This window comes from Mobula birostris, chromosome 3, assembly GCF_030028105.1.
Source record: "Mobula birostris isolate sMobBir1 chromosome 3, sMobBir1.hap1, whole genome shotgun sequence".
Taxonomy (NCBI): domain Eukaryota; kingdom Metazoa; phylum Chordata; class Chondrichthyes; order Myliobatiformes; family Myliobatidae; genus Mobula; species Mobula birostris.
The window spans coordinates 19,081,723-19,103,709 of record NC_092372.1 but is presented as its reverse complement, the minus strand read 5'-3'; the positions used below and the strand labels follow the sequence as shown (position 1 = coordinate 19,103,709).

Sequence of the window (21,987 nt, the reverse complement as noted above, 5' to 3'; positions counted from 1 at the left end):
TTCCTTCTAATAATTTACTTAATTGCTCTCTGTAGGTTTTTAAAAACTTCCCAATCCTTTATCTTCTCACTAATTTTTGCTTTGTTGTATGCCCTTTCTTTTGCTTTTACAAAAGCTTTGACTTGTCAGCCATAGTTGTACTATTTTACCATTTGAGTATTTCTTCATTTTTAGAATACACATGTCCTGCACCTTCCTCATTTTTTCCCCCAGAAACACACATCGTTGCTGCTCTGCTGACATCCCTGCCAGCAGCTCCTTCCAATTTACTTTGGCTAACCCCTTTCTCATACCTCTGTAATTTCCCTTACTCCACTGAAATACTGCTGCATCAGACTTTACTTTTTCCCTATCAAATTTCAAGTTGAACACAATCATATTGTGATCACTGGTTCCTAAGAGTTCTTTTACCTTAAGCTCCCTAATCGCCTCCGGTTTGTTACATAACACCCAATCCAGTGTAGCTGATCCCCTAGTAGGCTCAACGACAAACTGCTCTAAAAAGCCATCCCTTAGGCTCTCACTCTCTTGAGATCCATTGCCAGCCTGATTTTGCCAATTGACCTGCATGTTAAAATCTCCCATGACTACCATAACATTGCTCTTTAACTCGCCTTTTTTATTTCCTGTTATCCACCTCTCTGCCACTATTGGGAGGCCTGTATATAACTGCCATCAATGCCTTTTTACCCTTGCAGTTTTTCAACTCAACCCACAAGGATTCAACATCTTCTAATCCAATGTCATGTCTTTCTACTGATTTGATGCTATTCTTTACCAGTGGAGCCACGCCACCCCCTCTGCCTACCTTCCAGTCCCTCTGATCTAACGTGTAACCTTGGACATTCAGTTCCCAGCTACAACCATACTTCAGCCACCATTCAGTGATGGCAAGTTAGTGCCATTAAATATCCATATTTCTCTTGGGTTATGTGATGGATGGCAAGTTCTGTAGGGCTGCGATAATGTTCTTTTGTCTTTAACTTAAGGTAGACTTTAGATCTAGTAACTCTTCACCCATGAAAAACACTGAATGAAAACATAGATAACTCCGTTGACTCCATTTACACTTCCTGCTGGATCGGGAAAGCAACCGACATTATGAAGGACCTATCCCATCCTGGTCATTCAGTTGTCCCACACATTGGGTAGAAGGCACAAAAGCCTGAGTAGATGTTCCACCGGGCTCAGGAGTAGAAGCTATCCCAGTTTTAATCGTGCACGTGAGAAAATCTGCAGGTGCTTGAACTCCAAATCAACACATACAAAATGCTGGAGAAACTCAGCAGGTCGGGCAGCGTCTATGGTAGAGTAAACAGTCAATGTTCCAGTCCTGAAGAAAGGTCTTGGCCCGAAATTTCGGCTGTTTACTCTTATCCATAGATGCTGTCTGGCCTGTTGAGTTCCTCCAGAATTTTGTGTGTGTTGCTCCAGATTTAATCAGACTCATGAATGGATCTCTTGTTGGTTAAAAGATGAACTCTTGATTTCCCAATCTACTTTGTTACCCTTGCTCTTTACTTGTGTACCTGCACTGCACTCTCCCTGTATCCATTACACTATATTCTGCATTTTGTTTCCCTTTGTACTTGTGTTTGGAATGATCTGTCTGAATGGCACGCAAGCAAATTCCAAATCCAGAAAGTTGATAATCCTGTATAGCTCCCTAGAAAAGCTGCAATAGTTGGAGATGACTGATTATCTAAGCAAGTTTTCTGGAAGAAATAAAGTTGCCAGATAGTTGTCGTTGACCATATTATAAGTAGACGTTAATGTGGGATAACTGTTTCCAAAGTTAATGTAAAGGAAGAAATGTTCTACAGTGGTAGAAGGTAAACATATGTATGGAAATTTAATAGAAACTCGGCCACTGGGGCAAGTTAAAGTGACTTTTTTTATGACTACCTTTAACCTCCTGAAATGTTATAATTTCCCCCCTTCTTGAGATAATTGCGTGTTCTAAATTATGTTAACTTCATTCACAGGCGTGTTCATTGGAAAGTTAATGGGACCGTAGTGGCCAAAACAAACAATACTCAAGTAGAGAATGGAAACCTCGTGTTGTTGATGGCAGGGTTGTCCCTCGAAGGAAACTACAGCTGTCACAATGACATTGGAGAAATGTTGCAATGGACTCTGTTAAAACTTGGATGTAAGTCATGTTTTTAATTTTTCAAATGTCTTTCAGAAGTGATAACATCAGAAAACTTAGAGTGCATGTTGCAATTCATTTGCTGATTAGATAATGCACTACGTGAGTTTTTATCTGCAGTTGATAACCTTTAAGCTCTTTGGGAATTATGGATAAACTACTAAAAGTATACAAAAAGCTTTAATATAACTTAATATCGGGGTCAATTAAATTTCCTTTTGCAATGTATTCATTTTTCTATTCCAATGTTTCTGTAATTGAGCACAGAGCAGTTACACAGACAGCAGCAGAATAATATGGTTTAAGTAGATTCAAAGTACATTACAATACAGAGAAAATGCTGGAGGGACTCAGCATGTCAGGCAGCATCTATGGAAAAGAGTAAACAGTCAACTTTTTGGGCCGAGACACTTCTTTAGGGCAGAAAGGGAAGGGGGAGATGCCTGAATTTAATGGTGGCGGCAGGGGAAGGAGGCTAGCTGGAAGGTGATAGGTGAAGCCAGGTGGGTGGAACAGGTCAAAGGTTGGAAAAGAAAGAATCTGAGAGGAGAGAAGAGTGGATAATAGGAGAAAGGGAAGGAGTGTGTGTAGTATACAACACTGAGATTTGTCTTTCCACAGACAGCCGCGAAACAAAGAAAACCATGGAACCCTATTAAAGAAAAACATCAAACCCCGACATTCAAAGAAAGAACAAATCATGCAAACAGCAAGAAAATGAGGGGGAAAAACATAGAATACAAAACACAAAATCACAAAGACAATGAAAGAGTTCAGGTGTATTCAGCTCAGTTCAATCTCGTGCTGTGCTTTTGGTATCTGCAGGCTGCAGGACTAGTCTGCCCCGAACAAAATCGTACAAAACAGCAACAAAAAGAGGAGCACCCAGAAACACATCATAATGTGAAGTACAGAATCCATTCCACAAACTGCGTCGATATAGACAACAATGACTATAAACATGAGAGTAGAATTAGGTCATTCGGCCCATTGGATCTGCTCTGCTGATTTATTATCCCTCTCAACCCCATTCTACTGCCTTCTCTCCCTAACCTTTGACACACATGCTTTAGCCTCTGCTTTAAATATGCCCAATAGCTTGGCCTCCGCAGCCGTCTTTGGTAATGAATTCCACAGATACACTACTAAGAAATTCCTTCTCATCTCTGTTTTAAAAGGACGCCTTTGTATTCTGAGGCTGTGCCCTCTGGTCCTGGAATAACCAAGATATTGTGAGCTGAGTGCTAAATTGGGGATTAAGACTTTGCTGAAAAATAATTGAATTGGAAAGTGATCTTTCCAATTTTTAACTTATTGTGGAAATAATTTTCAGAAAGATGTATTTGCCAAGTTGGATCTTAATATTTATTTGATCTGCCTGACTGTATGGTTATCTTGTTCCTCCAGCATTTTGTGTGTGTTGTTCTGGATTTTCAGCTTCTGCAAAATCTCTTCTTTTCCATTTATAGCCTGCAATTTCCATTCAGAACACTTTTGTTTGAGCGCACTCCCTAAAATTCAAATTATTCCATACCATTTGTAAAGGTACAAGGAACTATGGCTGTTACAGTTGAACTTTCCATGTGGAATTTAAACTTAATTTATTTAGGATTATTTTAGTAGTAGTTTAATTTGGAGGTTAGAATCACAGAGTCATAGCACAGAAACAGGCCGTTTGGTCCATCTAACCCTTGCTGACCCATTAATCTGCCTAGTCCCATCGACCAGCACCTGGACCATATCCTTCCGTGCCTCTCCAATATATGTACCTATCCTAATTTCTCTTAAATGTTGAAATTGATCCTGCGTCCACTACATGCTGGCAGCTCATTTCACACTCGCACCACCCTCTGAGTGAAGAAACATAGAAATGTAGAAAACCTACAGCACAATACAGGCTCTTCAGCCCAAAAAGCTGTGCCGAACATGTCCTTACTTAGAAATTACTTGTGGTTACCCATAGCCCTCTATTTTTCTAAGCTCCATGTACCTATCCGGAGTCTCTTAAAAGATCCCATCGTATCCACCTCCACCACTGTCGCCGGCAGCCCATTCCATGCACTCACCACTCTCTGCGTTTTAAAAACAAAACAACAAAAAAACTTACCCCTAACATCTCTTCTGTACCTACTTCCAAGCACCTTAAAACCGTGCCCTCTCATGCCAGCCACTTCAGCCCTGGGAAAAAGCCCCCAACCATCCACATGACCAGTGCCTCCCACAATCCCACATACCTCCATCAGGTCACTTCTCATCCTCCGTCACTCCAAGGAGAAAAGGCCGAGTCCCCTCAACCCACCCTCACAAGGCGTGCTCCCCAATCCAAGCAACATCCCTGCAAATCTCCTCCGCGTCCCCTCCACAGCCTCCACATCCTTCCTGTAGTGAGGCGACCAGAACTGAGCAATTGGGGTCTGACCAGGGTCCTATATAGCTGCAACTTTACCTCTCGGCTCCTAAACTCAATCCCACGATTAAGAAGTTCCCCTTAAACATTTCACCTTTCACCCTTAACCTATGACCTCTAGTTCTAGTTTCACCCAATCTCAGTGGTAAAAGCCTGTTTGCATTTACCCTGTCTATACCCCTCGTAATTTTGCATACCTCCATCAAATTTCCCCGCAATATTCTGTTCTAGGGATTAAAGTCCTAACCTATTCAGCCATTCCCTATGACTCAGGTCAAACTCTGGCAGCATCCTTGTAAATTTTCTCGGAACTTTCAGTCTTATTTATATCTCTCCCGTAGGTAGGTGACCAAAACTGCACACAATATTTTAAATTAGGCCACATCAACGTCTTTTACAATTTCAACATGGCATCCTAACTCCTGCGCTCAGTACATTGATTTATGAAGGTGCCAGTAGCTCTTTTTACAGCCCTATCTGCTTGTGATGCTATATTCAAGAAATTGGAGATCGGAGTTCCCAGATCCCTTTGTTCTATGCACTTCTCAGTGTCCTACTGCTCACTGTTGAAAGAACTACCCTGATTGATTTTCCCAAAGAGCAACAGTTCATACTTGTCTGTATTAAATTCCATCTGCCATTTTTTCCAGTTGATCCAGATATCCCTGCAAGCGTTGGAAGTCATCTTCCCTGTCCATTACATCCCCCGATCTTGGTCTCATCTGCAAACTGGAGGATGGAAGGAATGGGAATTATGTATTTAACCTGGAATAGTAGAATGGTATCCTCATTCCAGTAATGTTTGTCCATTTCTAGATGGATGTTTTTCACATTCCATTCTGCTATCTGAAATTCGACTGATTTTCTGCATCCGTTTTCTTGAATATACCAGTTCTAGACATTCCATACTCTTGAAGACAGGAGACTGAATTTCTGAGTTCCTTCATCACTTTGTGTGTGTGTGTCACCTAGTCTAGACTGTTAGCTTTGTCTTTTTTTTTCCAGAACTATTTCAGGGCTTTTAATTTATATAATTACATTTCAGGTGATCAAGTATTGCCACCTTGAACCAGAGCTTTACTGTATCTACTTATTAAGGATTTTGAATGACATCTGAACTGTGCTCTGTTTCTTCATTAACAGATCCTCCAAGTAAGCCTTTGGTGCACTGCAAAGCATTCAATTTTTATAGAATCGATTGTTCTTGGGAAAAGAATCATCGGGAGTCCTTTCCCAGCAGATACATTGCAACCTACAGGTAACGATTTCGTCACAGACTTGCATATTGTAAAATGTTTGACTTCCATCTACACCTTTTAAGTACATTCAAGACACACAAGATAATCAAAGTTCAAAGTAAATTTATTAGCAAGTACATATATGTCACCATATTCTAACCTGAGATTCATTTTCTTGCGGGCATTCTCAATAAATCCATAGAATAATAACCAAAACAGAATCAATGAAAGACTGTACCAACTTGGGTGCTTAACCAGTGTGCAAAAGACAACAAATTGTGCAAATACTAAAAGAAAGAAATAATAAATAAACAATAAATATTGAGGACATGAGATGAAGAGTCCTTGAAAGTGAGTCCATAGGTTGTAGGAACATTTCAATGATGGGGCAAGTGAAATTGAGTGAAGTTATCCCACTTGGTTCAAGAGTGTTGAGTGGTTGAGTGCTAATAACTGTTGCTGAACCTGGTGGTGTGAATCCTGAGGCTCCTGTACCGTTTTTTTTTCCTGATGGCAGCAGTGAGAGGAGAGAGTGGCCTGGGTGGTGGGACTCCTTGATGATGGATGCTGCTTTCCTGTAACAACGTTTCATGTAGGTGTGCTCAATGGGCTTTACCTGCGATAGACTGGGCTGTATCAACTACTTTCTGTAGCACTTTCTATTCAAGGGCATTGGTGTTTCCATACCAGGCTGTGATGCAGCCAGTCAATATACTCTCCACTACACATCAGTAGAAATTTATCAAAGTTTTTCATGTTGTGCTGAATTTCTACTCCTAAGCAAGTAGAGGTACTGTTGTGCTTTCTTCATAATTGCACTTGTGTGCTGGGTCTAGGACAGGACCTCCAAAATAATAACACTGAGGAATTTAAAGTTGCTGACTCTCTCCACCTCAGATCCTCCGATGAAGACTGCCTCATTGTCCTCTGCTCTCCTTCTCCTGAAGTCAGTCGTCAGCTCCTTGGTCTTGCTGACATTGAGTGAGAGGTGGTTGTTAGGGCAACACTCAGCAAGCTTTTCAATCTTCCTCCTATAAGCTGATTCATCACCACCATTGATTTGGCCAATGGCAGTGGTGTCATCAGCAAACTTGAATACGGCATTGAAGCTGTGGTTATCCACACCAGCATAAGTGTAAAGCGAATAGAGCAGGGGGTTAAGCAAACAGCCTTGTGGTGCACCTGTGTTGATGGAGATTGTGGAGGAGATGCTGTTGTGAATCCGAAATGACTGGGGTCTGCAAGTGGGGAAATGGAAGAAGAAGATATTGAGGCCAATGTCTTGGAGCTTATTGATTAATTTAGATGGGATGATGGTAATGAATACCGAGCTGTAGTCAATAAAGAGTATACTGATGTTTGCATCTTTGATGCCCTGATGTTCCAGGGTCCAGATTTTCAAGATTGTTTATCGTCATTCTCCAGTACACGAGCAGACGAATAAAACGATGCTTGCTCTGGGTCTGATGCAGCAGATAAAAAAAAACACAAGCAATTAAAAAAACAAAAAAAAACACAAAAATGTACATATAAAAACAATCGTGTGAAACACAATGTAGAAGTAATTGGTTGATTGTGGTTGTACATGCATAAGATTACCTTGTATACATACAATAGACTATATATACATAAGGTGATGCTAGATGCTGGAGTGTCTGGCAAAGTGACTTTTGGAAGTTGGATCCCTTCTAGGTATCAGCAGGGCATATGACAACACAGTAGGACAGTGACTGTCAGTGTAGCTATGAGGTGTGGAGTGCATGGGGGGGTGACAGGTGTGAGTAGGCTGAGGAAAGGAGTGGCTGATTTGTATGTTGAGCTGCTAGGAAGGGCTAATAGATGGAGGTGTTGGTCAGTCTGATGGCTTATTTTGTATCACTTCTGGAATTGTCTGCCCAAAAATATCGTTTGAACATATTCACCACAACAATTGTAACAGTTCAGAAAGACTTTAGAATCTGGAGAAAGAACTTTAGAGGTATACTTGACAAGGTTAATCTCTTCATATAAATGCTGGAACGAAACTGCTGGATTTCTGGTCGAAGACTTAGAAGTGTATGATTTGGTGTGCTAGTGTCATATAAGTGTTTGATCCTCTCCAGATGTATCTGTGTCAGAACTCATTGCCTGTTTAGAATGCCAGTAGTAAACTGAGAAAAAACTGCAAAGCTTGCCATGATATTAATTAATCAAGGGGTTAGGAAGTTAAGGCAAGAATGTCAGCTGATGTAAAGGATGTTACTGAATGGTGGCACAGGCAAGAGGGATTTGAGTTCTGACTCTTCCTTCTACTACAGTGCTGGAGCAACTGGTCGGGTCTGACAACATCTATGCAGGGAAGTGGACAGTTGGTATTTTGGGTTGAGACCTTGAAGGGTCTCAGTCCAAAACTTCGACTGTCCCTTCCTAAGTGCTGCCTGATGTATGGAGCTCCCCTAGTGCTTTGTTTGTCGTTCCAGAGTCCTGCACCTGCAGACTCTTTTTTTTGGTTTTTATTTTTGCACAAACTCTCCCCGCACACTGCCAGGTACCACTGACCTTGCCCTACCCTAAGCTCCTCCTCAGGACTTTCATGGAGGCAAACTACATATGTTGGGACCCAGGGCCTGAGCTCCCTCAGAAGCGGTGCCAGTCTGATGTCTCCAGTGAGTTGAATTGGTGTTTGTAGCTTGTTGGATTTGTGTGGCTTGGGTCCAAGGCCTAATCAGCTTTGTCTTTCTGCTGTGCAAAAAGAAAAGGACATCAATTCTTTTTGTTCAGTTTCAATTTGTAAACAATTTCTTAGCCAGTATATTTTAGAATAGTTAAAAATTTTTTTAAAAAACAACTTTGGTTCCATCTAGGGCTTCATTGTATATAACCAGCCAAGAATCCGCTTGCGTTTTGAAGTGTATTACCTCCTAGAATATAAGGTTTATAAAGCATTGGTGAATATTTTGCAATGGTACCTCCCTGCTGAGTGTTCCTAGGGTGAATGTTTGTGGTCTGATCAGTAGGACACATCGTGAAGGATGTATAACCAAATCCATCACTGCTGTTCAGAATCAAAAATTCTGAATGTCTGATTGGTTTCACCATCTCTGGTCAATACAATGATGTACTAATGTGTTTTGGAACTGTAGGAGCCATGTATTGATTTTCTAACTGCTTGTTTTGTATTTTGTGTTGCGCGTTTATTATGGGTAATTTGTTCCGTGAGTTGGGGCACAGTCTATGCAAATGAGTATAGTTGCGTATTTGTCTTAGTTAGTCTTGTTGAGAGGGAGGGAGCTGGGGGGGGGGGGTGATCTTTTTTGATGATTGCTTATTTCACTAATTACACTTATTTGCATTAGTTATGCTTAATTATGCTAATTTGAACATTAATTACTCTTATTACATTGCTATAAGATCACTCGTCTTTGCTGGTTTCGTAATAAAAATCAAATGTACCTTTTTCGACTTGGAACTCAGTCATTTAGAAGTGTGTCATACAGTGTCAACTTCCATACTCAGTCTCTCTGCGGACTTTGTTTTCAAACAACTGCTACAGAAGCAACTTGAAAATTACTTCATTTCATGCGTTTGATATGGGCATAATTCCCATGTAAAGAAAAGCTCAAATTTTTGGCTGTGAAATATTTCTGAGTGTAATGATATACTTCGATTCAAGTGCTTCTATTCACTTACTAACTAAACATATAAAAATAAATATCAAGCTTGAATCCCATTCAGTTCTGGATTGAACAGAGATGGGACATGAACGGTCTAACACCCTCTCTCAAGGTGGCACAGTAATGGGGCCTTTCGGCCCATCTCATCTATGCCAAGCAACACACATCAAAGTTGCTGGTGAATGCAGCAGGCCAGGCAGCATCTGTAGGAAGAGGTGCAGTCGACGTTTCAGATGAAGGGTCTCAGCCTGAAACATCGACTGCACCTCTTCCTACAGATGCTGCCTGGCCTGCTGCGTTCACCAGCAACTTTGATGTGTGTTGCTTGAATTTCCAGCATCTGCAGAATTCCTGTTGTTTGCACCTATGCCAATCTTTTTTGCCCATCTACACCAATCTTACACGCTTGCATTAGGACTATGAACTTCCATGTCCTTCCGATTTGAGAGCCTGTCCAAATGCTTCAATAAATGTACTAATTGTGTCAGGTTTCACCACCTCTGCTGGCAGTACTCCCAGAACAATGTTTATTCCATGTTTCTGCACACTTGTCCAAAATTTCCAGTGAGGCATAGTTTATGTGTTTTTTTAAGTAAATGTAGGATCATGAGTCAGAGCACAGTATTTAATTTGACAGTCAGAAACTGTCCCTTTAATGTTGTCCTAATAGATACTATTAGAGTTGCTTTCTTCTGACTCACATGTGAGAGCAAGATTTAATCTGTAACTTACCCAAGTCAAACATTTCATAATTATTTCTTATTTTGCTGACTTTTTTCCCCTGTAACTCATGTCCATGACAGAAACACCTCTATTAGGCTCTTACTCGCCAAGTAGATTCATTTATTTATCACATGTATATCGAAGCATACAGTGAAAACCGCCATTTATGTTGACAACCAACACAGCCTAATGGCATGGTGAGAGTCTCACCACACATTCTGGTACCAACATAGCATGCCCAAAGTGCCTAACAAAATAAAATGACCTGTGAACAGTCAAACAGCCAACAGGAGGGAGGTGGCTTCAAGTATATCCTGACCCTCAGCAGCTGTAGGGCCCAGTGCGTGTGCTAAAGGCAAAACCTAAAGTGAGGTTTTACAGCAAAGTTTCCAAGATCTCAGTAAGCTAGTTTGAACTGTTAAATAATTCAAATCCTCAGTATGCTACCTTTCTCAATTATAATTGATATTATGATTTGTTGGATATTTTGACTTTTACAATAGGGCAATGGGTAGAAAAACTGCCTAGGTCTTAATTGTAGAAGGTCACTTGCAAATTACCCACCTGAAACTTTTCTACAACAGCTGTTTTAGGCCATAAAGTTGTGCTAAAGCGGGCTGCTCCCCTTCAAATGGATGTTGCCAAAATTTAATGAGTGTGCTACCCTGGTGCCTCAGTCAATGCCTGCGCCAGTCCCATGGTCCAATGACATTTTTGTGACCACTGTATTTCTGTGAGGAGCAGCAGTGCTGAATAGCCCACAGAAGTGACGGCTTAGTAATGACCCACACTCCAAGGCATTTTCACTGTTTACAAATATATTTAGTGCTAAGAAAAACTTTAAAGCTTATGACAAAAATTGAATATTAAGAGCCAGCCGGTGCAAACTTGGTATTTACAATGCATGCAGTATGGCTTTTCAAACAAAAAAAAATTCCCGTGTTTCCATGTGACAAATGACTTTGATAGTCCATAACACTCAAAGACCATTGGCAAGCCAGGGTGTAGCATTATTCAGCTGCACATCAGCCCACGGGAAGAAGCTGTTTTTTCAGTTTTACTAAATTGGCTAAGATGTTTCTGTATCTCCTACCAGTTGGCAGGAGTTTGGACAGATGGTGTCCAGGATAGGATGGGTCTTTAATGATGTTACGAGAATCGAGAGTTGTAGATTGTTTCCAGGTCCGTTACTCGAGTCCCAGTGATGTGCTGAGCCATCCTAATCACTCCTTGGAATGTCTTGGCCCAACTTGAGCATCACACTGACATTTCATGTGTCAGTATGCTCTCTATCGCACATTGATAAAAGTTGGCCAGCAATTTTTCAGGAAAGTTAGCTTAAATTAAGAAAAGTAAACAAAATCTTGCCCAGACTAGCAAATGAAGGCTGGCTAGATAGGTGGAGGGGCTGGTACTGTTGAAGAAGCAGGGAATCTGCGGTAGAACTTGGACAAGTTAGGAGAATGGGCAAAGAAGTGGCAGATGGAATGCAGTGGAGGGTCATGCACTTTGGTAGAAAGGGTAAAGGCATTTACTGTTTTCTGAATGGGGAGCAAAGAGACTTGAGTTATAGTGCAGGATTCCCTAAAATTTAACTTGCAGGTTGTGTAGGTAGGAAGGAAGGCAGATGCAATTTTAGCATTCACTATGAGATGACTAGATGTAAGGAAGTAACGCTGAGGCTTTATAAGGCATTGGTCAGACTATATTTGGAGTATTGTGAGCAGTGGAGAGGATCCATTTGGAGAATAAAGACGCATATGTGAGGCTCCTTTTCATTGACTACAGCTCTGCCTTTAATACCATCATTCCAAATAAACTGATTTCTAAGCTCTGGAACCTAGGCCTTAGCACTTAGATCTGCAGCTAGATCTTCAACTTCCTCACAGATAGGACGCAGGCTGTAAAAAAAAAAAAAAAAAAAAAAATAGGGGACAAGCTCTCCTCTACAATCACTCTGAGCACCGGTGCCCCACAAGGCTGTGTACTCAGCCCCCTGCTGTACTCACTGTACACCCATGATTGTGTAGCCAAGTTTCCATCGAACTCAATATATAAGTTTGCTGATGACACAACAATTGTAGGCCGTATCTCAAGTAATGATGAGTTTGAGTACAGAGAGGAAATTAAGAACCTGGTGGCATGGTGTGAAGACAATAACCTATCCCTCAGCATCAGCAAGACGAAGGAATTGGTTGTTGACTTCAGAAGGAGTAGCGGAACGCACGACCCCATTTACATTGGTTGTGCGCAAGTGGAACAGGTCAAAAGCTTTAAGTTCCTCGGCGCCAATATCACAAATGACCTGACTTGGTCCAACCAAGCAAAGTCCACTGCCAAGAAGGCCCACCAGTGCTTTTACTTCCTGAGAAAGCTAAAGAAATTTGGCCTGTCCCCTCAAACCCTCACTAATTTTTGTAGGTGCACCGTAGAAAGCATCTCAACCTGGTATGGAAGTTGTTCTGCCCAAGACCGGAAGAAGCTGCAGAAGATCGTGAACACAGCCCAGCACATCACACAAACCAATCTTCTGTCCTTGGACTCACTTTCAACCGCACGCTATCGGAGCAGTGCTGCCAGGATAATCAAGGACACGACCCAGCCAGCCAACACATTTTTCGTCCCTCTTCCCTCCAGGAGAAGGCTCAAGAGTTTGAAGACTCGTACGGCCAGATTTAGGAACAGCTTCTTTCCAACTGTGATAAGACTGCTGAACGGATCCTGACCCGGATCTGGGCCATACCCTTCAAATATCCGGACCTGCCTCTTGGTTTTTTGCACTACCTTACTTTCCCTTTTCTATTTTCTATTTATGATTTATAATTTAAATGTTTACTATTTACTATTGATTTGTACTCCAGGGAGCGCGAAGCACAGAATCAAATATCTCTGTTATGATTGTCCACTCTAGTATCAATTGTTTGGTGACAGTAAAGTAAATTACTTACTGGAATTTAGAAGAATACAGGAGTATCTCATCGAAATTTACGACTGTGGAAAGGACTAGATAAGGTGAATGTGGAGAGGATGTTTCCTCTGGTGGGGGTATCCAGAACTAGAGGGCTCAGCATCAAAAATTGAGGGGTGACCTTTTAGAACAGAGGCAAGGAGGAATTTTTTTTAGCTAGGGAATAGTGAATCTGTGGAATGCTCTGCCACAGACTGTGGTGGAGGCCAAGTCCGTGCGTATGCTTAAGGCGGAATTTGATCATTTCCTGATTGGTCAGGGCATCAAAGGATATAGCGAGACGGCAGGTATTATGCAGTTGAGTGGATCCAGGATCAGCCATGATGGAATGGTGGAGCAGACTTGATGGGTTAACTGGCTTAATTCTGCTCTTATGTCTTATGGTCTTATGGTCTTGTGGTCTTAAAGTACCTGCACACAAAAGGTGAGTTGGACACAGACATAATTTGGGAACGGAGTGTTTTGACTTCCATTGCCTTCCTAACAGTACCCTGAGTTGAAGTTCATCAGCACTGCCACATGTACTGCAGTGGTCCATTGCAATATGCATGTACTTACACTCTACGAGCTCCACATATGGATGTAATTTATTCACTCTCGTGCAATCCAGAGATTAGTCGCCAGACAATCATTAAAGGGAAACAACCTTAAAGTAATAACTCATAAATGCGAGAAAGTCTGCAGATGCTGCAAATCCAGAGCAGCACACACAGAATGCTAGAGGCACTCAGGCAGTGACGCAGTGTTTATGGAAAAGAGTAAATAGTTCACATTTCATTCCAAGATCCTTCTTTAGGGCTGAGAAGGAAGGGGGAAGGTGCCAGAATAAAAAGGTGGGGGAGGGGAAGGGGGCAAGCTAGAAGGTGATAGGTGAAGCCAGGTGAGTGGGACAGGTCAAGGGCTGGAGAAGAAAGAATCTGATAGGAGAGTGGACAATATGAGAAAGGGAAGCGGGGGAACCTGGGGGAATAGAGGAAGGAGGGAGATTAGTTTACTGGAAGGAGAAATCAATGTTCATACCATCAGGCCGGAGGCTACCCAGATGGAATATAAGGTGTTGCTCCTTCACCCTGAGGGTGGCCTCATCTTGGCACAAGAGGAGGCCACGGATTGACAAGTTGGAACAGGAATCAGAATTTAAATATTTGGCCACTGTGAAGTCCTGCTTTTGGCAGATGGTGCAGGGTGCCTGAGGAAGTGGCTCCCACCCCCCCCCCAGCTTACGACAAGCTACACTGGGAGCTGTGAACCTGGTGCACATAATGTTGCATGTGTGTTGCACATGTACTGCATTGCTTTTGTTTAAACAGGCTGATTTATGACAAAATTTAATTGAGCCACAGTTTTCACACTTCATTTAAGTTCAGGTCATTGTCATTCAATTGTATACATGTATACCGCCAAACGAAACAATGTTCCCCTGGACAAAGGTGCACAACACTGTACATGTAACTCCCACACACAACTCAAAGTAATATTACCACAAATAAATTAACAAATGATATGATGCATATTTATGATATAAGTTTAAAAAGTAAACAGTGTAACACCATGGTACTTCATACATGATGAGACCGGGTGGTGACAGGGAGTTCAGCAGTCTTATGGCCTGGGGGTGAAGAAGCTGTTTCCCATCCTAACAGTTCTTGTCCAAACACTTTGGTACCTCCTGCCTGACGGAAGAGGGTTGAAGAGATTGTTGGATGGATGGGGGAGATAATTGACAACGCTCAGAGCCCTGCATGCGTAGCGCTGCAGATAAATAACTTTACTGGGTGGAAGAGAGTCCCTGGTGATCTGCTCAGCAGTGGGGTCTTGCGGTCAGATGCCTTGTGATTCCCGTACCAGAGGGTGATGTGGCCGGTCAGGCTGCACTCAATGGTGCTCCTGCCAAAATTGGTTGGGGAAAGTGAGGGAGCCTTTTTTTTTTTTTTGCTTCAATCTCCTCGGCAAGTGAAGAGACTGCTGTGCTTTCTTGACCAAAGAGGTGGTCAGGGACCAGAGGTCAGGTGCTCACACCATTCCACAACAGCTCTACCTCCTCTCGTTGTCGTGTTTGACGAGGCCAACCTGTGACCTTCAGAGCTGTGATGGTGCCCTGCAATTGTAGACCACCAAGTACTATTGGAGCATCTTGGACTGACTTGAATTTTAATCAAAGTCAGTGTGAGATATTGCATCATGACTTGTCTTGAACAGTAGTTGGAGTCACTTTAGAAATGCCATCAGTCTTGGTACCTTTGCTATTTTCCCAGTTACTGTTTGCAAGGTAGACTTGATTAATGTGTACTTTCCAGAACCTCTGTCCAATTTTCACGCTCTCCACCACCCTGAGCTCTCTGGATTTCAGGAAGGACTGGGTACATGAACTGTCATGTGGACTTAACCTTGCCTCTTTGGATCCCAATGTTGTTGTTTCTGTTTTAGTCAATCTCCCTTGCAGTCCACTGCAAATTGGATTGGGCAAGTTGTGATGATGTTCAGAGTCTTCTATTCATTAATACCTCCGCAGTTTAACCTGTAATGGAAATTGTCTATAGTTTGGCTATAGTTTCGTGGTTAAGTTTTGTCCACTTTATCTAACTTTTTTTGTCAATTCCTTCTTTACTGTGGCTGTAGTGACTACTTTAAACAAACTTCAAGTCGCTGAAAGGCTAAGTGAGGGAGTTTTGCACTGTATGATGAACTTTCAACCAACTGAATTCCAAGTCAAAAAAGTATGTTTAATCTTTTATTACAAACCACCAATAAAATCATTTGACTCTTCCATAATTCATGTGAAACAAAGATGGGTGAGACGAGCGTAATTGAATCAAATTCTAACAAGGCGAGTGGTCAACAAATAAAATATGCGCTTCCTTCTCTATACCACCATGCAGGTGGACGGGTGGGCATTCATTTATGTCTTTCGCCACCCAAACCCACATAACAAATCACCTTAGCCCAGAGTGAGGTCGCGCAACACAAGTACAATCCAGGCATCTAATAAATAGATACCTGGATCCTACTGTAGCCACAGTAATTTTCTGGTTTCCCATTCATGAGCAGGCAGTAGTAAATCAGAGAAACAATGTTTTATTAGCGGTGCTGGCTCGAAGGGCCGAATGGCCCACTCCTGCACCTATTTTCTATTGTCTATTGCTTTGTAAACCATTCAAACTGAAATAACCTGAACTATGAGAATTTAATAGATTGCATTTTTTTAAGGAATTCTGCGTAAACATGCACCATAGCTCCCTATCCCCTACTCTGGCATGCGCCATAGGAACAAGCTCTTCAGCTCATGATGTTTTGACGATAGCATTTTTTTTTTTTTACTTCTAGTCACTTGTAGAGGAAATTTTGGAAATAGAAAATACCAAAATACCCGTTCGTCTCTCACAATCTATATGGATGCACTTGAATGGCCTAGTAATGTTTTGTGTGGTTTGGCCCTTCCAGAGATTATAACCTGCAATCGTGGCAAATAGTAAGTCTATGAGCATAGCATTTTACAGGCCCTTCAGCCCACAATGTTCTGCTGACCCATTAGAGTCATAGAAAAGTTACAGCACAGGAACAGGTGCTTCAGCCCATCTAGTTCGTGCTGAACCATTTAAACTGCTGACTCCCATCAACCTGCACTACGACCATAGCCCTCCGTACCTCTACCATCCTTGTACCTATCCAGACTCCTTTTGATGGGGAGGATCTACAAGTACCTGGGGGTACACGTGGATGACAGACTTGAATGAAGCACTAACACAGAGGCTGTGTACAAGAAGGGTCAGATTTGCCTCTCCTTCCTGAGAAGGAGGAGGTCCTTTGGAGTATGCAGACCTCTCCTTCACATGTTCCACCAGTCTGTTGCCAGTACAATTTTCTATTCAACACGGGTGATGCCAACAGGCTCAATAAACTGATTAGAGAGGAGTTAAACTGGACACACTGGATGCTGTGGTAGAATAAACAACCCTGTGGAAAATCCTGGCAATTCTGGACAATGTTTCTCAGCCTCTGCTTGCCACCCTGGGTGAACAGAGGAGCACTTTTGGTAATAGATTAAGACAACTGCGCTGCTTCAAAGAGCGTGATAAAAGGTCGTAATACCCACGACCATTAGGCTCTACGGTGAGTCAACCTATCGCCAGGGAAGTGACGACCCCCCTCCTGTTAGACTGTTTGAAGTAACTTATAAATGTTATTACAGAAGTAGAAAGGATAAATGATATATCTGTGCACATGTAATGCTACTGTGACACTGTAATTTCCTTTGGGATCAATAAAGTATCTGTCTATCTAAACGTTGAAATTGAGCTCGCATGCTCCGCTTGTGCTGGCAGCTTGTTCTACGCTCTCACATCGCTTTGACTAAAGAAGCTTCTCCTCATGTTCCCCTTAAACTTTTCACCTTTCACCCTTAACCCATGACCTCTGAGTACCACCCAACTTCGGTAGAAAAGGCCTGCTTGCATTACCCTATTTATATCCATCATAATTTTGTATACCTGTATCAAATTGCCTCTCTATGTTCCAAAGAATAAAGTCCTAACCTATTTAATCCTTCTTTATAACATGGGTTCACCTTTTTAACATCATAAACCAGCGGGTTGTTGTTATGTCTCCCGCTCGCTGTGAAAATGGGGCACACCTCCCTCTCCCTTATTAGGGAGAGAGAGAACCTGTGGTTTGTCGAATGCCGGATGAAATGAGATAGTCTTTGGGGTAACTGCAAGGTCTGTGTCTTTGCTATCACCTAGCTCACGCTTGTGCTCGGTAGCGGGTGCACTTTTTTTTGCCGGGGTTGGAGGGGATTGTTGCTTGCTGCCGCTTACATGCGGGAGGGGGGAGCTGGGGGGGGGGGGGAGGAATTTGGGGTTTTCACGCTTAACTGTCATTCATTCTTTGGGGCACTTCTCTGTTTTCGTGGATGTTTGCGGAAAAAAAAGCATTTCAGGATGTATGTTGTATACATTTTTCTGTCATTAAATTGAGCCTTTCAGCCGGACGCAGCAACATTCTTGTAAATTTTCTCTGTACTCTTCTGACCTTGTTTACATCTTTCCTGTAGATATGTGACCAAAACTGCGCACAATACTCCAAATTAGGCCTCACTAATGCCTTGTACAATTTCATCATAACATTTCATCTCCTGTACTTAACACTTTGATTTATGAAGGCCAGTGTGCCCGAAAACATTTTTTACGAACCAATCTACCTACTTCATGATAAATCTTAACTCTTCCCTCCTACATAGCCCACTTCTTTCATCCATGTGCATCTCTAAAATGTTCCCGATGTATCTGCCACAACCACCACCCCTGGCAGTGCGTTCCAGGCACTTAACACTTTGTTTAAAAAAAATGTACCACTGACGCCTCTCGTAAACTTTCCCCCACTCGGAGTAAAAGGATGTACTCTGCTGTTGGCCATTGCCAGCCTGGGAAAAGGGCACTGATTGTTCACTCTATTTATAACCCTCCTAATCTTATACACTTCCATCAAGTCGCCTGTCATCCTCCTTCACTCCAAAGAGAAAAGCCCATGCTCTGTGGGTTGTCATTATCTTTGTGTACGAATCCTGTAGCCACCACCTTCATATTTACTTGTAAATGCTTTCCTCCTGTCGAGGGCAATTTGTCTGCCACTGTTTAGATTGGCTGAATAATTCCCATGGTAGCAGTGTGTCTTGCCAGGTCTGCTTTCAGTGCTTACGTTCATGAGACTTGAACCTGACGTTGGAATCACCACAATTTCTCCTGCTGGTGGTCTTTATGCTGAACCACACTGATGTTCTTTTCTGCTGTAATTACCTATCATTAGAAACAGGCTCATAAAATTGTCATCACTGTCTTCTATTCCACTCCGATGTTATATCTTGAGTGTTACTGATAATAACTGGTCTATATCTGCTACTTTGTATTATCTAACAACTTAAAAAATTTCTCAGTTTGATTTCTAGAATCAGTTTTATTATCACTAACATATATCATGAAGTTTGTTCTTTTGTGGCAGCAATGAAGTACAAGGCATGAAAATTACTATAAATTACAAAAAATCACTTCAATTACTTACATCCTTCATATTCTTGGGTAAAGATCTTTACATTACCTCTCTGTCTAAATGTGCAATTTACAGTAATTTGTAATAAAGAGTATATATTTATTACAAATTATTTACTAAAATAGTGTAAAAAGAGGATTAGTGAGGTCGTGTTCATGGACCATTCAGAAATCTGATGGCAGAGGGGAAGAAGCTGTTCCTAAAATATGCTGCGTTGGTCTTGAGGCTCCTGGTAGTGATGAGAAGAGGGCATTTCCCAGATGGTGAAGGTTCTTAACGTTGGTTGGCGTCTTCCTGAGGCACTGCATTTTGAAGATGTCCGCTGACCAAATCAGGGTCAGGTGTACAATCGCCAGCATATGTCGTGGAATTTGTTAACTTTGCAGCAGCAGTGCAGTGGAATACATGATAATAAAGGGAAAGAATGTGAATTACAGTAAATATAGGTATTAAACAGTTAAATTAAATAAATAGTGCAAAAATAGAATTAAAGAAAGTAGCGAGGTAGTGTTCATGACTTCAAAGTCTATTCAAAATGATCTACATACAGATTTGTATGTCTTTCTTTGCCTCTGTGGTGGAATCTGAGCTCAGGGTTGCTGCAGTGGTTATTAAACTTCACAGATTTATCCAGTGAACACAATGTTTGTCACTTTTAATGGCTGTGATTTGTTGTTAGAGGATCTCTGTTTGTTGGGTTCAACCATGGCTGTTGTGTCCCAGCTGAGTATGTGAATAGCAAGCCAGGGCTGTACAATGTGGAGAGCAAGCTGTTGGCCGTGCAGCAGGCTCTCCCTCTCCTTGCGGCTGATGAATCCAAAAGGAATGGCAGAGACTGATACAGTTTAGCACCGGCAGCTTCCCAGGAGTTGCCAGTGAGAGTTGAACTCAAAATGGTACTGCTTTAGGGACTCCAGCACCAGAGTTTCCTCGGGGTTTACTCCCAAAACCTTCCCCAAGAGTGGGAATAGCCACAAGGTTTGAGATCAGAGTTTTCCTTCTCCTAGATGAGTTGTCAACCATGACTGACAAGTCCCACCTGCCCAAAGTGACTGGTTTTAAGGCACCAGAAACTCGTCTTTGCCCCTTCTCCTGTCACCAGGCTTAGTAACTAAGCCACACGTGAAGGCCAAGAGGGTCTTTGAGACTGAACTGAGGCCGAGGCTATTGCTTGTTCTGGGCTTCGTGTCTTCGAGTCCTGTGATGTTTACTTGGTGCTAGGCTGAGGCTGTGGTTGCGGCCTGCTCTGGCTTCTCCAGGCTTTGTGTATGGACTCACTTTTGTTTGAATGCTATTTGCTTACTTTTACTGTATACACAATTTGCATTTTTCTCTTTCTATTGGGTATTTGATGGTCTTTTTTTTTAACTTGAATGGGCTCTTTCGGGTTTCTTGTTTGGTGGCTGACTGTAATGAGACAAATCTCAAGGTTGTATAATGTATACATACTTTGACAATAAATGCACTTTGAACTTTGAGAAGCATGCCGCTGGAGCATTAAATAGGTAGAGGAAGCTTATCCCAACTATCTCCCCCAGTTATAACAGCCTTCAGATACCATTGTTCCTAAGCAGTTATACTTTATACTTTATTGTTGCCAAACAATTGATACTAGAACGTACATCACAGGGATATTTGATGACTGTTATTGCTCATAACTAATAATACATATGCAGAAGTCTTCTAAGAAGCAAGAAGCAATCATTGTACTTGTATGGAGTGAATTTAAACTAAGGTTTCAGAAGTTAAATACCGATGACTAATCCACTAATCTCATTTACTTTTCTATCTGCAGTAATTTCAAATTTTAAAATGTCAACCAACCAACATTTTTCTACAGTCTATTTCTAAAAATTTTATTGCAGGGGTCCCCAACCCTTTTTGCACTGCGGCCCGGTTTAATATTGACAATGTTCTTGCAGACCGGCCGACTGGTCCCCCGAGTGTTCAAGTAGGGTTAAGCTCACCTCAACATGTCTTTTACAGTTAGGGTTGCCAACTTTCTCACTCCCAGATAAGGGACAAAAGTAGCAGTCAAATCCCGGGACACTTTACCCCAGGAAAGACTACCATGACCATGAAGCCTTGCGCGGGCACCTGTGTGCGCAAGCGTGACGTGCGCATGTGACGTGCGCATGCGCGTACGTGCCGATTTCCCCCCAACAAATCGTTTTTGCCTTCATCTTCCTGACTATACTGTACATACATTATTTCTACTTTATATAGGCTGTGTATTTATCATATCATTCCTGCTTTTACTATATGTTAGAGTTATTTTAGGTTTTATGTGTTACTTGGTATGATTTGTTAGGTTATTTTTTGGGTCTGGGAACGCTCAAAAATTTTTCCCATATAAATTAATGGTAATTGCTTCTTCACTTTACGCCATTTCGGCACGAAAGGTTTCATAGGAAAGCTCTACCTTAGCTGGGGAGATACGGGACAAGGGCTGTCCCGTATGGGACAAACCAATTTAGCCCAACGTACGAGATGTCCTGGCAAATACGGGACAGTTGGCAACCCTATGTTCAAGTTCAACAGTGCGTGACAGGGAGTGAGGAAAGGTGCAGCTGACTCATATTGTTTCCTCACGGCCCGGTAGCATATGCTTTGCGGCTCGGTGGTTGCGGACCACTGTTCTATTGGGTTGTCTTAGCCTACTTGAATTTTTGGAGAATTAAATACAATTCCAAATTTTAAATCTTTTGAGCAATTTAGTTTTGTAGGCAAAGAAAAATTTTGTTTCAATAATTAATCTTCAATACTGGAGATATGGTATTGTTTATAGAAGATCTTGGATCTAG

At 41.9% G+C, this 21,987-nt stretch overlaps 1 protein-coding gene across 4 annotated transcripts in view; it reads left to right on the top strand.

Moving 5' to 3' along the window:
• Window positions 1–21,987, top strand: part of LOC140194916 (interleukin-11 receptor subunit alpha-like) — a 125,630-nt gene that overhangs the window by 71,344 nt on the left and 32,299 nt on the right. For all 4 annotated transcript variants that reach the window (XM_072252298.1, XM_072252300.1, XM_072252297.1 and 1 more), the window contains exons 4-5: window positions 1,986–2,152; window positions 5,703–5,817. In XM_072252298.1, the coding sequence (XP_072108399.1) occupies window positions 1,986–2,152; window positions 5,703–5,817 (282 nt within the window). The remainder of the gene's footprint in view (window positions 1–1,985; window positions 2,153–5,702; window positions 5,818–21,987) is intronic.